This window comes from Ceratotherium simum, chromosome 7, assembly GCF_057802395.1.
Source record: "Ceratotherium simum simum isolate JZ-2026a chromosome 7, ASM5780239v1, whole genome shotgun sequence".
Classification (NCBI taxonomy): Eukaryota; Metazoa; Chordata; class Mammalia; order Perissodactyla; family Rhinocerotidae; genus Ceratotherium; species Ceratotherium simum.
Window position 1 is genome coordinate 44047612 of NC_141906.1, and position 18542 is coordinate 44066153.

General features: G+C 37.0%; 1 protein-coding gene across 1 annotated transcript; it reads right to left on the bottom strand.

Annotated features, from left to right (window-relative positions):
* Window positions 1–8761: 8761 nt before the first annotated feature.
* LOC147916656 (tripartite motif-containing protein 64C-like) lies at window positions 8762–16026 on the bottom strand. Its single transcript, XM_087434024.1, has 7 exons — window positions 15949–16026; window positions 14178–14592; window positions 13524–13619; window positions 12603–12833; window positions 11811–11833; window positions 10752–10849; window positions 8762–9408 (listed from the first exon to the last, which is right to left on the bottom strand). Exons 2-7 carry the CDS (start codon window positions 14586–14588, stop codon window positions 8918–8920), a joined length of 1350 nt encoding a protein of 449 aa, XP_087290150.1. The 5' UTR covers window positions 14589–14592; window positions 15949–16026; the 3' UTR covers window positions 8762–8917.
* Between the last annotated feature and the right edge of the window lie 2516 nt (window positions 16027–18542).

The following is an 18542-nucleotide window of genomic DNA, read 5'->3' on the forward strand; positions in this document are numbered from 1 at the left end:
TTGCATCCTGAGCACAGAGCTACACACTACTCATCAAGCCATGCAGTAGAGGCATCCCATATAGCAAAATAGAGGAAGATTGGCATAGATTTTAGTTCAAGGCCAATCTTCCTCACCAAAGAAAAACGGCAACATGCCTAATTTATGGGATACATACAGCAAAAGCAGTTCTGAGAGAGAAGGCTATAGCAATACAGGGCTACCTCTACAAACAAGAAAATCTCAAATAAATAATCTAACAGTGCACCTAAAGGAAATGGAGAAAGAAGAACAAGCAAAGCCCGAAATCAGTAGAAAGAAGGAAATAATAAAAATCAGAGCAGAAATAAATGAAATAGAGGCTAAAGAAAAAATCAATGAACCTAAGAGCTGCTTCTTTGAAAAGATAAACTAAATTGACAAACCTGTAGCTAGACTCACCAACAAAAAAAGAGAAAAGGCTCAAATAAATAAAATCAGAAATGAAAGAGGAGAAATTACAACAGACACCTCAGAAATACAAAAGATTATAAGAGAATACTATGAAAAGCTATACACCAACAAATTGGATAATCTGGAAGAAATGGTTAAATTCTTAGAATGATACAACTTTCCAAAACTGAATCAAGAGGGAATAGAGAATTTGATTAGACCAATCACCAGTAAAGAGATGGAAATAGTAATCAAAAACCTTCCCAAAAATAAAAGTCCAGGACCAGACTACTTCCCTGGTGAATTCTACCAAACATTCAAAGAAGACTTAATACCTATACTTCTCAAACTCTTCCAAAATATTGAAGAGGAGGCGAAGCTTTCTAACTCATTCTACGAAGCCAACATTACTCTGATACCAAAACCAGACAAGGACAACACAAAAAAAGAAAATTACAGGCCAATATCACTGATGAACATTGATGCAAAAATCCTCAGTAAAATACTAGCAAATTGAATACGACAACACATTAAAAAGATCATACACCATGATCAAGTGGGATTTATTCCAGGGATGCGGGGATAGTTCAACACCCACAAATCAATCAATGTGATACACCACATTAACAAAATGAAGAATGAAAATCACATTTTCGTCTCAATAGATGCAGAAAAAGCATTTCACAAGATACAGCACCCATTTATGATAAAAACCCTGAATAAAAATGGTACAGAAGGAATGTACCTCTACATAATAAAGGCCATATATGACAAACCCACAGCTAATATCATCCTCAATGGTGAAAAGCTGAAAGCTATCCCTCTAGGAACAAGAACCAGACAAGGATGCCCACTTTCACCACTCTTATTTAACATAGTATTGGAAGTCCTAGCCACAGCAATCAGGCAAGAGAAAGAAATAAAAGGGATCCAAATTGGAAAGGAAGAAGTGAAACTGTCACTATTTGCAGATGACATGATTTTATGCATAGAAAACTCTGGAGAATCCACCAAAAAACTATTGGAAATAATAAAAATGAATCTGGTAAAGTTGCAGAACACAAAATCAACAAACAAAAATTAGTTGCATTTCTATACACTAACAATGAAGTAGCAGAAAGAGAAATTAAGAATACAATCCCATTTACAATTGCAACCAAAAAAAACCTGAATTGCCAAAGGAATCTTGAGAAAAAAGAACAAAGCTGGAGGTATCACACACTCTGATTTCAAAATATACTACAAAGCTATAGTAATCAAAACAGCATGGTACTGGCACAAAAACAGACACACAGATCAATGGAACAGAATTGAGAACCCAGAAATTACCCACGTATCTATGAACAGCTAATTTTCGATAAGACAGCCAAGAACAGACAATGGAAAAAGGAAAGGCTCTTCAATAAATGATGTTGGGAAAACTGGACAGCCAAGTGCAAAAAAATGAAAATAGACCACTATCTTACACCATACACAAAAACTAACTCAAAATGGATTAAAGACTTGAATGTAAGACCTGAAACCATGAAACTTCTAGAAGAAAATATAGTATTCTCTTTGACATCAGTCTTAGCAACATATTTTCATTTACCATGGCTGACCAGGCAAGGGAAACAATAGAAAAAATAAACAAATGGGACTATATCAAACTAAAAAGCTTCTGCACAGCAAAGAAAACCACCAACAAAACAAAAAGACAATCTAACAATTGGGAGAAGATATTTGCAAACTATATATCTGATAAGGGGTTAATATCCAAAATATGTAAATAATGCATACATCTCAACAACAAAAAAACTAACAACCCAATTAAAAAATGGGCAAAAGATGTTGCCAGACATTTCTCCAAAGAAGATATACAGATGGCCAACAGGCACAGGCAAAGATGTTCAACATCACTAATTATCGGGGAAATGCAAATCAAAACTACAATGAGATGTCACCTTACACCCAACAGAATGGCTAAAACTAACAAGACAGGAAATAACAAATGTTGGAGTTTATGTGAAGAAAAAGGAACCCTCATACATTGCTGGTGGGAGTGCAAACTGGTGCAGCCACTATGGAAAACAGTATGGAGATTCCTCAAAAACTTGAGAATAGACCTACCGTATGATCCAGCTATTCCACTGCTGGGTATTTATCCAAAGAATATGAAAACATGAATGCATAAAGATATATGCACCCCTATGTCATTGCAGTATTATTCACAGTAGCCAAGACTTGGAAGCAACCTAGGTGCCCATCGAGAGGAAAATGTGTAAAGAAGACGTGGTATATATACACAGTAGAATACTACTCAGCCATAAAAAAAGGATGAAATTTGCCCTTTTGTGACAACATGGATGGACCTTGAGGGTATTATGCTAAGAAAAAGAAGTCAGAGGGAGAAAGTCAAAGACCATATGATCTCACCTCATAAATAGAAGATAAAAACAACCACAAACAAACACATGGAGACAGAGATTGGATTGGTAGTTACTAGAGGAGAAGGGAGGAGGCAGGAGGGTGAAAGGGGTGATTGGGCACATGTGTGTAGATATGGATTGTAATTAGTCTTTGGGTGGTGAACATGATGTAATCTACACAGAAATCAAAATATAATGATGTACACCAGGGAAAAAAAAAAACAAAAAACAAACCAGAAAGAATCTTATTAATTTATAAAATTCTAAGCAATAGTAAAGATGAACATTCTATAGTCCAAGAGAAAACAAGAAGTAATTAAATTTTTTTTTATTTTTAGACATATTACCTTTGGCTTGAGCAAAATGCAAGACAGTTGATAGCTAAATTAAAATTCTCTTTTTAAAATTTTTAAATTAAAGAAATATGAATTCATCACCTTGCAACTCTGTACTTGCTTGAAGATTCTATAATTGCTCTCATCAACACTTGCAGGAAAAAACACCCAATTAGCTAAGTGGTTCTGTGTAGTCTGGCTTCTCTGGACAGAAGCTGAAATTCCGAGGTCTTCACAGTCCAGCCAACTCCAAACGCTTCTGAATAGAACAAATTATATTTTTGGGAATTAGTTTATATCAAGATGCTTGAAGCTCCTCCTTGATTAGGGTTCTGCAGTAAGGAGGATCAGCAGAAGGACATATCTTCCCATATTTGATTAGATTAATTCCCTTCCTAATCTCCAAAAATACCTACTACAAACACCTCCTAGTGCTGGTTCAGTCTTGTAACCGATTTTTACACAAATAATGCCCACATGACAAATTAACGTCTGTTTCAAGGGCCCTCCCATTCCCGCCCCCATATCTGACAATATTTGAATACAGTATTTGAATAAACATCCTTCCCTTCCTTGATAATTTCTGCCCTATCTTCATGATAGCCTAGACTCTTCTAATCTTCTCACCCTCAGGATAGCCATTTAAATCTCTTTATCCTAATCAAATTCTACCCATTCTTTAGAGGTAAGGTGGCACCTGAGATCAAAACATGAATGCTTATTGTAGGTGGTTCGGGAGTATGAGAGGTATAAGGTCAAACATCTGTCCTCCTGAATGATTTAACTATGGGTTCAGGGAAAAGAGATATAGGTGATAGGTAAATATTTTGTCAATAAGGAAGATTTTTAACAGACTTTTATAGGATTTCCGATAATTGGCAATTATAAATATGCTTTAGTGAATACCTTTTACATGCTTCCTTGTGTTATTTAGTGTTTATTAAAAGTAATTTAAGAGGAAGTGAGAATTGCTTCATAGGAGAGGTACCAATTGTGATAAAAAACGGCGTACAAATTGATGTTATCACCACCAGTGTATGGCAATGCTCTTTATTTCACACTGTAGCTAACCCTAGTATTATCAACATTTTTTATTATTTACATGTATTACTTAATATTTTTGTTTTCCAAAATAACAGGTGAAAATGAAATACCATAAGTGCATTACATTGCATTTTCCATTACTTGTATCATTGTGGATTGACACTGGGATTGTTCACTTACCAATTCCCTCATCAAATTTGCCTATTTTTTCTAATAGGAATTAGTATTTATTTATTGATTGGCATTATATCCCTTTCTACATACTATTATTTGCCCATTAGGTTTGCAAAGATTTTTTTCTTTGTCTACACAGGTTGGTATCTTACAAAACACGCAGAAAATGGCAAATTTTAGGAGTGTCCATTAAAATAATTCCTGAGAAGAAAGAAATTTTGGTAAAAGGGTTATAAATTTACAATCCGATGGTCAAGACTATCTTTATTGAGGAAACAAAAACATCAGGCTACATGCCATTAACATGAGAAATATGCAAATAGCTTCTCATTTCTCATTATCACAGGTTCAATATGTGGGATCACTTATAGAAAGAACTTACAGAAAGCATTACAAGATGCTAAATAAACATTTTGTCTCATTATGAGTACCTGTGAGTTAACTATTCATTTTCTGTGCTAGTTCCAAAAAAGTTTATTTGAAACTTTACCATGATACTTAAATTTGGCCCTCATTGTGGTTTATGAGTGAAAAATAAGAGTCTGATTGTTTCAGAAAAGAAGTAGATAAGAAACAAATTTATGAGAAAACATTGAGCAGTATGGAGAAAGAGGCAGCTGAAGATTCATAACCCAGGAGCATCCTTAAGTTGCTCTGAGGTATTTGCATGTGATTGAATGATAGTCTGGAGCTTGTCTGGAGACTGTAATGACTATCCTCCTTCACATAACAAAGCAGAGAGCCTTCCTCAGAATCACCCGGATTGACATGATTCCTTGTCCAGACCTATCAACAGACTACTACAACCCAATGCTAAAAGTCTCACACATGCTCCGCCCAGTGATGCCTGCTGCAGGGGAATGCCTGAACTCCCGAACAATACGCACCTTGAACCCCTGCAGATGTTAAAGCACAAAGTTTTATGGCTGCTATGAACTTCATGTTTCTTAAATTCTCAGGTAATGTAAATGTTTGGACCAATTAGTTTCCAGAATGATACCCACCACTGGGAGGGAAAAGCAGTCAAGTCTACAGAATTATAATCTCAAAGATCAGAATCCCCCACATACATACAAAACAAGTTTTTCTTAGAGCCAACTTGTAATTGTCATTCTCTTTTGCAGAATTATAGGAACAAGAGAGCAAGCTCTGCCTGATGTATCTAGCCTGGGCATGAGTAGCAGCACCAACTCATCTGTTAATACAGAAGATACAATTACACAATTACAATTTTAAAGAAAAAAAGCTAGATCACACTTTTTGACCAAGCCTCCCAACCAAGATGTTTCATTAGAATTCTCTTAGTTCAGCAAAAACAATCTGATCTCTGTCCCAATCTTGAATCCAAGAACAAAATGACCTTTCTACATGTCTCCTAATCCTGGCAAAGAAATAGAGGAAGTGTGTGTCAAGGATATGTATCTCCATTTTGTAATATCATTTTCTTTCCAGGTTGTCTTTCATGTCAATTTTTACTTTTTGTTCTATGAAAGAATAAAAATTCTTGCAATACAAAAAAAGTGACGAGGTAAATGAATAAATAACTTATTTTAGGGATGAGAACCAGGGAAGTCTCAAATTTTGAATGTAATGATGGAGACGGTTTCTAGTAGCCTCATCTTAATATTATTTCAATTATAATTAAGTCCCAGGTAATACTGATTCCAATATAAGTAATCAAACATGAAAAATGGAGAGAGCAAATGCAATAAATATCTCCAGGAGTATTATTAGAAGAAGATACTCAATGTAATGGCGAGAAATTTATCAAATAGAAACACAAATTCTCCCCATCTTCCAAAATCAAAGGCAAATGCTAAACGTCCTTAAAGTAGCTAATTCTGCCCGTATATACAAGCAAATCTAAGGTAAATAAGAAGAATGCTAGCCATGAAATTTTCTTTGAAAAAGAAGAAACAATAAAATTATTAAACTTAGGGTGTATTTGCTGTTACTTAGAAAAATTTTAGCATCAGTAGACAAGCTCAGGACCCATAGGCAGAAAACAGAAAAGGAGTACTGGACTGAAGCCCCGACAGAAAAAAATTATTCAATGTGAGATCACTTGGAGAGAGGCAGAAAGTCAGAAAGAAGCCAGGGAAAAATGTTCTCTGTTAGTCAATACAGTGCTGCGTGAAATATGTGGGAAGAGGAGAGAGAAAGTAAACTACAGAATCTGGGTGGTAGCAGCAGAATCGAAAGTGAAAGGACAGTGGAAGATTTCTGATGAGTATTTTCAAAATCTGGAGAATAATTTCCATCTTAGTCATCTATTTAAGAGATTAGAAGACAATTAAGATGCTCCTTGCCTCATGACTCACAGTTAGCCAGGCCTAATGGTAAACCTTTGGCACCTTGACAATAATGAAAAGCAGAGTTTACTCATTCTTGAATACTGAGACTAGACCTAACCTTGGGCAACACCGTCTCTTTTGTTGAGGCTCTCCTTTTTCATTGAACACAACCTCTTGGGGTTTCTTCTATTGTGCCAGTCATTTCATGTTTTTCTTCTGACCCCCAAAATAAAACAAAAAAATCTTTTCCTGTGTATCCAGAATTCCTAGATATATCTCTTAGCTTGGTGTGCCATATGCCTACGCTTGAACCAATAGGAAAGGAACAGAAGTGCTGTAGAGAACACCAAGTCATTTCCTTAAAGTCAGGTCCCCTTACCCTGGATATTTTTTCGGCTTTCCTGCTGGATGGGACATGGCAACAAACTGGAATTTCATACACACATAGATAAAAGCCAGTTGCTGAAGATGTCAGCCTTCCTCTTGACCACCTCCCATATCTGGACAGACATGAAAGAAACACATCTTCCAACTCATTTAAATTTGGGAGTCTTTGTTCGAGATTAGCCTGTGCCCTAACTGGTTCCATGAGGGATTTTTCCCTTGCACTCACTACCTATGAGAAATGAACCCTCAGCTTCATGGGATTGAGCATGTCACAGATTATGCAATTTCTTCACATTTCAGTCATCATTTATCCCATGGCTATATCCTGAAGTATTTTTCCTTTTTTAAGAATTTTTTAGGAGACATAAGTATCACATTGTATTATAGAATTCTGTATTCTCTATCATCTGAATTATGCTTTCAAATTTAAATTGATTTTGTTCGTTCCACTGCTTAAGGAGGTTTATACCACCTTATGCATTGTAAGTGATTTAATATATATGTCAGTATAAATTTTCTGACAGTCTCCGTCATTTGAAGCCCTGTTTTCTGTTTTCCTATCGTTTTATGTAGGGTCTTCATCATCCATCTTTGCCTTCCTAGGGAAATCTCAAAATCAATGCTATAAAATAAAATCATGCTATAGTTATTTTGAACCTAAAAATAATGACATTTTCTCGGGCTGTGAATTTGGAAATCAATCTATTTCTTGTCTTTTGTTGACATTATCTATTAGTATTTTCTGTCTTATTATGTTAGGTATATTTTGGGAAACTTTATCAACATTGGAATAATTGTTTATATTAACGCTTACATTTATTTACTTATTCACTCGTTCACCTTATATTTATTGTGTATTATGTTCTAAGTACTGCATTGGATAGTGGGAATATAGTAGTAAATAAAACAAATACAGTCCTTACTCTCTCAGAATTTTAAGTCTAGTAGTAATAAGTATCTACCAATTTGTTGAAAGTTTGTTGAATATTATGATGAGATAGTATAATATGCTCAGAGAATGTGTAATCAGAGGAACTACCCTGGTCTGTGGAGTCAGGGAGGAGTTCCACGAAAAGCTGTTGTTTGAGCTGAGATGTGCTGAATGACTAGGGTATAGAGAAACAATAAAGTCTGTCAGACACTTGGATCTACCCAACTAGGTCAGACTTGAAGAGAAAACTAAGCACCATTCCTTTCACTTAACTAAGCTGAGATATGTATCACTTCATTCTTCTGCCATAATATCTGATTCAAACATGCAAGTCAAATACATTGCTTACAATGTGGATGAACATTACTTTAAGTGAAAAAAAAAACAGATACAAAAAAGTCACACGTTGTGTGATTCCATTTACATGATATATACACAATAGAGAAATCCATCAAGACTGCAAGTAGATTATGGGTTGACTGGGGATGGTGGAGGGTGAATGGGGAGTAAATGTTAATGGGTATTGGTTTCTTTTTGGGGTGATGGAAATATACTGGATTTTGTTATGATAGTTAATATATGCACAACTCTTTGGACATTACTAAAAACCCCTGAACTAGAAACTTTAAAGAGGTGACTTTTATGGTATGTAACTTTTATCTTAATAAACCTGCTATTGAAAAAAGAAGAAACAGCCATTCATTGTAGTCTAGGAAATGCTCCATAATAAACAATTTTTATTAAAAGAAAATTTAATAAACAAATTTTATACATTCATCATGGTCATGGCATTTCATAAACATACAATAACTATGTTCCCTTAAGTTACAATGTGCTCTAGACGCTCAGGTTGCCTCACACAAAAAGGCTCAAGTACAGGAGTTTCCTCACACATGGAAGTTCATGAGATAAATGGTCATGAAATCTGACTTTTCATGGGGAACCAAAGCAAAGGAAAGGCTTCAGAGGGGAAGAGAAGGAGGCAGGAGGGAAACTATATATGAGGGAACCTTTGCAAACGTCATAGAAGCTCACAGTGCCACTGTCATAATCCAGAAACACTCCAATCCTACCCAGAGGCCTTTTCACGTACTGAATTAGGAGCGGGGAGTTGGTAGAGAGACCGTAACGATTGTTCGTCTTCAAAGAAAATAGCAGAAATGCTTCCTCAGCATCAACAACATCCGTATCGCTGGTCAAGGAATCTTTACAGACTCCCAGAATCCAGCTTGAGGAGTGTGTCACATCCACCTCCCAGTAATGCTTGCCGGAGGTGAAGTCCTGAGCTCCCCACACCACAAAACTCGCCGCTCCCGGGGGCTCTCTGGACACGCCGTGATGACCTTCTCCAAATATCGCGCTTGTAACGTTCTCAGAAAGGCTCATATAGTGACTGGTCCTTTCCTGACTCAGAACGTCATCCTCTGCAGAAAGAGGCAAAAACCAGGTCAGCGAATGGGATTTCCGTGTCCTGAGGGGCAGAGGCTCTCTACCCAATAAGTATTTGCCCCTCCGCCAAGAAAATTAAAAATAGAGAGAGAAATGAGAGTTCAGACTGCCTTATCTGTGAAGAGCAAGAGTTATTACTGCCACTAGGGCACACAAAACTCCTTCAAATCATACAGAAAAAGAAAAAAATAAATAAAAATCTAAACGTATCATGAACTGTTTAAAGCAGTGATTTCATGTCAATCCATGGATGGTTTATTTCAGGACATCCCTAAAACTTTTCTTTACTTTAGAAAACTTTTCTTGTGTTGTTTGTCTTTAATACTACTTAACAAATAGATAGCACTTGGCTGTTATGTGAGTATTTATTGGGATACAAGCTGTACCTGTTACATTTTCAAATGTCAAAAAATTTGATGGAGGGGCCGGCCCGTGGCTTAGCGGTTAAGTGCGGGCGCTCCGCTGCTGGTGCCCGGGGTTCGGATCCCGGGTGCGCACAGACGCACCGCTTCTCTGGCCACAATGAGGCCACATCCCACATACAGCAGCTGGAAGGCTGTGCAACTATGACATACAACTATCTACTGGGGCTTTGGGGGAAAAAAATAAAATTAATAAAAATTAAAAAAAAAAAATTTGATGGAAATCCACATATGCATAGTTTAGAAGCTTCTGGAAAGACTGTTCTGGCTTTACATTGTCAGTTCAGACCCCGGATTCAGTATGTCCTGATTTCAGCCCTCTGCTGTCTGGACCTACTCTCTACTACGGGCCTAATATGGTTGGGCCACGTTCACAAACCCATTGCCTTTCAGTTGTTTTGAGATCGATCTAATAGCTTTAAAATGTTTCTGCTTTGGCAATTTTAGTCTTTTTTGTCAAAACTTTCTGATTTTATAAATAATAAATATTCTTTGTACAACGCGTGATAAATGTACTTGTAATCTAGAGCAAATTAAAAGCCACCAATGCCAAATTTAATCTTTCAAAAGTGGAGTAAACTGAATAAACATACAATATTTATTGCTGCTCTGAGAACAAAATACTCTGTCTCTTCAAAACTGCATGACCAACATGATTGCCCTTCTCTTGCTCTGCCTGTGTCAGACGTAACTGAAAATACGTATCTTACTTTGCATCTTCAGTAAACTATAAGTTGCAAAGTTCAGTCTTGATCATTGTAATATGACTCTACAGGGAGAAAAATGGAAAGTCTTGCCCTACCTTCAAGTCAGGAAAAAAAATTAAAATGGAAAAAGTCTCATTCCCAAGAACCACTAAAGAAATTGAAGCCTGATTGTAAAGAGCTGACTCTCACCTCTGAAGCTGTTCAGCATGTCTAGGAGTCCAGTGATGCGCCATGAAGTGAGCTCTGGGTTCACTGGCTGAGGCTTTTGCGTCTGCACCAATTCGCTCCTGCAAACAATGACATCAGTTACACTTCCAGGGCAGAGGTTAATCACACAACCATTACAAAAGAAGCAGTTTTTAATCCAAGGTATTTGATCAGAATTCTCCCATTTTTGGTTAATTGGGTATGCATTATATTCTACAGTCTTGGGGATATAAGAAATGTTACCTTACTTTTTTCTAAATTTAAATTATATCAAATTCCAGCTTCCCATTCTTCTCAGATATTATTCCATTTCTAAAACTATTGAGGATCATGCCCTCCCTCTGCTCCACTTCAGGTAATGCAAAGATCCTGGGTATCTTATAGAGAGCAGAAAATTCAGGCAAAGCCTTTGGGACTTCAGTCCACAAGTAGTCACTGATGATACACTCAGTGTCTAATAGGGAAGAGTCCACTGAGCCAGACAGCTTTGCTCTTTTCTACCAAGCAACGGAATCCAATTCTAGCCTGGCAGCCCTGGTCCTGAGGGCCTGACTTCCCACTGGGCACCAGGAAGCCACTCCCTCTGAGGTCCAGCCTACAGCAGGGGCATGCTGTGATGGAACAGGCTGGGTCATTGCTGCTTCTGGGAACAAAATCACATCGTCCTCTTCCCATTCTTAGAGCATCTCTTTCTTGCCTGTCTTTTTCACCTTACAGCTCTCTAGGGTAGGTGCCTCCTCTGTGATACCTTAGAAAAATCCCTTCAATAAGGTTTATTTGTGATGAGGCTAGAGAAGATGGGGGGTGGAGGGGGAGAGTGGGTGAAACAAAGCCCAGAGTGTCAGATGGTTTTAGGTATATTTGAATTCAGCCACATAAGAAGGAAGCTTTGAGACCAAGAATCAGAAGGCCTCGGGGCGTCTTTTGAAACAAAATAGAAAATAGCCACAGAGGATGCTGTTAATAGCTCAAAACATATGTTCACTTCATCAATGAGAGAACGACTTGCTCAGAAATCAGAAATCGTTGGTGTAAACTCACCTTTCCAGTACATTTCCCAAGTCCTGGAAGGAAAAAAAAAAAAAGTTACTGTTAATCATCAGAGTTCTGACCTTTTGCATCTTCTCTAGTATTCTTGTTTTCTTGTTTTAATACTGTATTTTTTCTTATTCTCCTCTAAGGAACCATCAGAGGCTATCTTAATAACAGAGCCTAAACTAAAACAGAGTGCACTGAGGAAGCAGGGAGGTCAGGAAGAGGCTGTGTAGTGATGCAACAAGATCTAGGTTTCCAGTGTCACTCATTACCCAGTCTTATTCCCAAGGAGAGATCTGACCAATTATGATAACAATTAAAGCAAAACAGAGAAACATATAAAAAAATAATAACTATAGAGTGCATTGAAATTGATTACCAAATTCTACAAGTCTTGCCTGGGCAAGGGGCCAAACCTCAATGTCTTCAGCAAGTGGCTTTTGTGTGGGATAGCTGAGAGTGGCAATGGACTAGGAGAACATAAATTGAGAATTATCACAACAAAGTTAACCTTCCTCTGGTCACGGAGTTTTGCTGATTTGGGGAAGGTGTCTGCACGGATAGTACTCCTGATTACACTGAAATAATTTTGTCCTACGCTAGCTACCAAAACGCCAAAAGTCTCCCAAAGATTACCATGATATGAGGAAATATGTGGTTGGACAAACATAATGATGAGAGTCAAGGAGCGTTATCATTGAGCTGAGAGGAATGGTAAATGCAGGTAACATTTCAATGTCATGGCAACATTGTCCAGAAAAGGATTCCAGTCTCTGAGGATGGACCCTTCCTTCTCACCTGGAGCAGCTCCACGTCAGGCTTGTGGCACATCTCAGTCAGCTCTCTGTACATTTCTTTCAGGCTTTCTTTCTGTTGGGTCATTCTGAATTCACTTTCCTTGAGTTGTTGGAAAATCTCCTTTGCTTCCTTCTCCAGTGTCTCCAGATGGAGTTGCTCCTCCTCACGGAGAAATAGATGCATCTTCTGATAGTTAGCTTTGATCATCACCTTCCTCAAGGCCACGTAGTCCTGCAGAGATAGTGGATTAAAAGGATTACGTATCCACACTCTCAACAGAAATCTTCAGTCTTCAATATTTCCTTTGCATCATCAAGAAATAACTTGGTAAACTTTCTGCCTCACATCACAAAGTGTCTTAAATATTTGCTAGTCCTCTCTATCCATCCTTTCTCTATGTTCCTAGTCTCTTTTCCTGTCTAAATCAAGCCCTCTAAGGGGTCCCAGGCTCTCTCTCTGTACTGCTCCATCAATTATTTCCTTTTACCTGAATCCTCTTTTTCTCTTGCTCTTTTGCCTGATTTTTCTACATATTTAAAAATATTTAGGTGTACACCATTTTATACAGATTTTTTAAAAATTCTCTCTGTTTCCTCTAGTTACTACTCTTATTTTTCTCCTCTCCTTCCCAGGCAAACTTAGTGCAATGTTGTCTTACACTCGGTGTCTGAGAAGGTTTATCTGAACTTGCAAAGTTGGGCTAAGAATACATTTCACACCCTGGATATCCGATATACTCTCATTCTTTGCACAAGCTTGTGTTTGCCCGTATATTTGTGGTTACTGATATACCATTTGAAACCACTACATTTTCCTGGGAAGAAACTACTACCCTTTACCTGGTAAGTTGAATTTAGCTAAAAGTCTAAGTCAGCATTGTGTCAATATGCATAAAAACAAATAGAACATTTTCATTCTTACCTCTAAAATCTGGGTTTTGGTAGTTTCCTCGTTCAGATTATCTTGCATTTCTTGAGTCACTTTCCATAAAGAGCCCATTCTCTTTAGAAGTTTCTCCTGCAAAATAACCATGAGCTTTAGCGACACAGATGATGATATTGTACATTTCATCCCTTTATTTATGGAAAAAGGCAGTGGCTGAGAAAACAGCAATCTTGAGTTAGAATGGGACGGTTGGATGTTTCTGCATTAATCTAATTTGATTCTAATATTTGGCATATCAAAGGTAACAGAAACATATAATAGAGGGTTGAGGATACCCTACAGATAATATAATCCATTTCCTGAGAAATTGGCATTTGGACTTTTATATAAGCTGACTATGAAGATGTCAAGCTTGCCTCAGAATTGCAGTGGCCTCACCATTGCAGCAATTCCGCATGTTTGGGCAATGTTTCTAAGGAAACCTCCCTTGGTAAAGGCTCTACACATCTATGATTATAGTGTCAAATCTGGTTAACAACATTGAAAGGATACACTTATATCTTGGAATTTACATTGAAAAATCACCTCCTCCACCATCTCCATTCGCATCAACTTCATTATCATCGTCCTCAGCTTTCTCTCTAATTTAGGAGCCTCTAGATTCCAAATTGCCGTAGAGGCAATACCTACCCTGTATCCCTCAGCAGCCCATTGTACTGGACTGTGGCTGTGACCCTCATGCTCTAGGGATTCAGAGCAGGACCCGCAGAGCAGATTCTTGTCAACCTCACAGAAGAGCCCCTTTGCTTCTCTGTGTGCCACACACATCTGCTCCTCAGAGCTCTTGACCTGGTCGGCTCGGGTCTGTCTGGCAAGGGAAGCCAGCCTCTTGAGTACAATATTCGTTCTGAAATCTGGCTTCTCTGATATTCCCCTGCACTCAGGGCAGCGCATTGGAGTTTGGGCTTCCTCCCAGCAGAGGCACAAGCAGGGACTGCAAAAGCTGTGCCCACAGTCTATGGTGACGGGGTCTATGAAGTAGTTCAAACAGATGGAACAGATGAGTTCATTCTGGAAGGTTTGCAAGGCGTCTGAATCCATGTTTCTAAAAATTAATAAATAAATAAAAGAAGAAGAGAGAAAAAGTCATTATTGGGCCCTAAAGAAGAAAAAAAAAAGCCTCTGGACAAAGGCTCGTCTGCTTGAGCTCTGTCTAATCTACCTATTCACATCCCCTCAGTACAAACCCAGACACGGTGAATACAGACACGTTGGGTTTATGCTATGATACAAAGGAGAAAATGAGACAAGAGGGTCCTCATCACCCTTTTTGTTGGAAATAAACAATTTTATCAATCATACCTAAATTATTTGGACAAGCTTAAAGATTTGGACAGAGGGTAAAAGTTAGGATGATTCCAGAGTTTCTTTTATTAGCTGATTCTTCCAGAATCCCATAGAGAATCTCAATCTCTCTCCATGACTCCAAGACTGTGACAGACACGTGCACATGCTTGGTCTCTACGCTAACAGTCTGTGTGCAGCCTGACTCCGAACTGACAGATGTACTTTATTCTAAAGACAAATAATGTTGATTACGTTTAATCTAAGCTGGCTTAATTTAATCAGTATTGGCTTCAACTTTGAACTCCTGAAAATATAAATAGCTGAATTTATACTTCTAATGTTAATAATAAAGCTCCTGCTTTGGAGAAATAAAATGTAAAAATTGTTTGTTATTTCTAGTTCAGGAAAACAATTGTTTCAGAGTCAGTTCAGACCATCAGAACACCTTCACATTTTGATCTGGTGAAGGCTCAAGCTACAGTGATAATCAGCAACAATTAATCAGCTGTTTATTAAAACCAGAAAAAAGGAGAATAAATACTGGGATTTGCTCTCTACACTAGAAAATCCAAAGATGCAGTTAATGGGAGCATGACCGATTCATCTTTGTTTCTGATAATTCCCCATGATGACCAATGCCATTCTTGGGAATCCTTACCAGTTGGTTGGATCTATTTTGAACATTTTTCAAATCTAGTCTGCAAACTAAAGGCTTTAAATAGATAGCAAGTAGAATCTTTACAACAAGGGTTTTCTAATTAATTCAACACATTTAACTTTTGATGTGTATAAAGACTATTACATGCATACATTATGTTGAACATTTTAAGTACTTTCTGGGTTCCATAATTGCATGAAAACTGCAGAAATATCTTTTAAGATATAAAAAATCTATTAACACATAAGGAAATAGAATAAAAAATAATCAAATAATTTAATATAATAAATATCAACACATTACAAATGTTCTAGTTACACGTATTTTAAATATTGATGTCATTTTAAATTACTAGGAAAGCTACTTGTTTTCTTGGACAAGACTCAAGCAGGCCAGAAGGTGAATTGTTTTAGAGAAAGTAGGCATGGAGATATTTGCTCTAAATTCCATACTCACCAGAGTCTACTATGAGTGGTCTCACCTCTAGAAGTTCTGGAAGATGTGTCTATACCACGGTCAGCAGGAGCTCTGTGCACTCTGCAGCCTGGCAGCTGCAGCTTCAGTCTACTCTGGAGAGGAAGTGGTCCCTGGACAAATGTGCTTTTTAAATGATTAGACTCACCTAAGGCCACACCTCCTTCTTGAGATTGGCTGCAATCTTCAAATAGAAGAGGAAATGGCTGATTAGATTACACCGAAGAGTATAAAAATGGCTGATTAGGTTTACACATATAGAAAACACTTGAGGGCTACACCATAACAAAACTTAGACATGTTTTGGGCTAAGATGCAAAAAAGTTGACCTCACACAAATTATTCAAAAAGACATTTTAACTGAAGCAATTATTTTATTAAATTTTTTTTATTCTACAAACATTGATCTCACAATTTTTAAAATTCTTTTTTTTTTTAAATAGAAGGATGTGTAGGTGTATGTACACACTGTGTAGCTGAACAATAATTTGAATTTTTGTTTTTTTGCAGGAGAAGATTCAAGATTCGCCCCAAGCTGACATCTGTTGCCGATCTTCCTCCTATTTTTTTCTTCCTTCCCCCGCCAACAAAGCCCCAGTACATAGTTGTGTGTAGTCTTAAGTTCTTCTGGTTCTTCTGTGTGAGCTGCCGCCACAGCGTGGCTACTGACAGACGAGTGGTATGGTTCCATGCCCGGGAACTGAACCCAGGCTGCCGAAGCAGAGCATACTGATCTTTAACCACTAGGCCATCAGGGCTGGCTCTAAAATTGTTTTCTTACTCTACTTTTTAAATTGATAATTGCTAATTAAGTCTTGAGCCATTGTTTATCTGATTATGTCCAACAATAAAATATTAAATGGAATACTCAACACATCTGCACTTTGTAACTTTCTCATTCAAAAAAGTGCACCTAGGCACTCAATTGTGTTTTTAAATAATTGTATATATAACAATTGGTAAAATAACCTACGCTAGTATTTTTCTTACTTTCAATATTTTATGACTATTTTGTAATGACTGCTTTATGTAAAAATAAAATCTATTTTTTAGATTCATATACCTTGGTGAATAATTTTAAACCAAATACTTTATATATATATAAATATTATATATATAAAAACACACATGTATGATATTTATATGAATATGTATTTATATTAAAATATGATATAATATGATTATTTACAAAATAATTATGTGTATAACTATCTTTAATATACAGAGAGTTATTTTTTATTGAGGTGTAATTGATACATAACATTATATTAGTTTTAGATGTATGACATAATGATTCGATATTGGTATGTATCGTGAAATAATCACCAATATAAGTCTATATCCGTCGCCATACATAGTTACAAATTTTTTTTCTTATGATGAGAACTTTTAAGATCTACTCTCTTAGATACTTTCAAATATGCAATACAGTATTAACTATAATCACCATGCTATATATGCTCTAGTAAATTATTTTTCATCCATGTCCATATTCCTCTACTTTATATGGGACACTGCCACAGCATGGCTTGGCAAGCCGTGTGTCAGTGCACGCCCAGGATACGAACCTGCAACCCTGGGCTGCCTAAGTGGAGCACATGCACTTAACCGCTGTGCCACTGGGCCAGCCCCAGAAAATTATTTTTAAAAGAGGTGCTGTACTATCTGTATTTTGTGGACACCTATCACAGTTTAACAAATCACCAAGGCTTACATACAAGTTGTTTCACTAAATCATCTAATGTTTGGTTTTATAAACATATGAAAATATTCTAACCTTGCTAGAAATTTAAAAAGTGAAAAATCTAAATAAAAGTCATCTTTTAGAAATTATCAAATTAAAAAAAAGTGATAAAAGAAGCTATTAAACCAGCATATTCTAGACAGAGGTTGCCTTATTACTCAATGTTTAAGAGTGTAAATTAATATAAGCTTCAGAAGCATCATTTGACCAGCAATTATACCTCAAAAATATATACTAAGGAGATTAAGGAAAGGAATTAGTATATATACTAATAAGGTGTATAGAGATATGTATATGAGGACTTTTCCAGAAATTTAATTCTGGGAAAGTTGCCTCAAACATTTCTTAACATGTTGCATATTATCTACACAAGTATGTAGAGGGAGAAGTTTCTAGTATTCTCAATTTTCAGTAAAAATTAAATGGTTAGGTGTGTAGGATGCCCCCTATGGTGCTGTTAAATGGTGTTCTCCCTTAGCGGGACTTGTCCAACATTTACCTGCACTGTTATTTCCTGGATTTGTGATCATTTCACACAGCGTTGAAAAGTCATGTAAACCAGGCTCTGTGATCTCATTCTTACTTCAAATAATAAATACAGAAATTAAGCGGTTGCTATCCTTCTAAGTTTTACTAGGTACTATAGTAACTTCTCGATTCCCCTCCCCCAAACCCAGTCTTCAAAGGTAAGTAAGACAAAACCCCAAGAACCTGATTATAGTTTAGTAGGGAAGACGAATGTGTATATAGAGAAATAAAAATCCATAACATCCCTAGTAAGGAAGAAGAATCTGCTGTGTACGACCTGGAGAAGAAATAAAGAGCAGCTGAC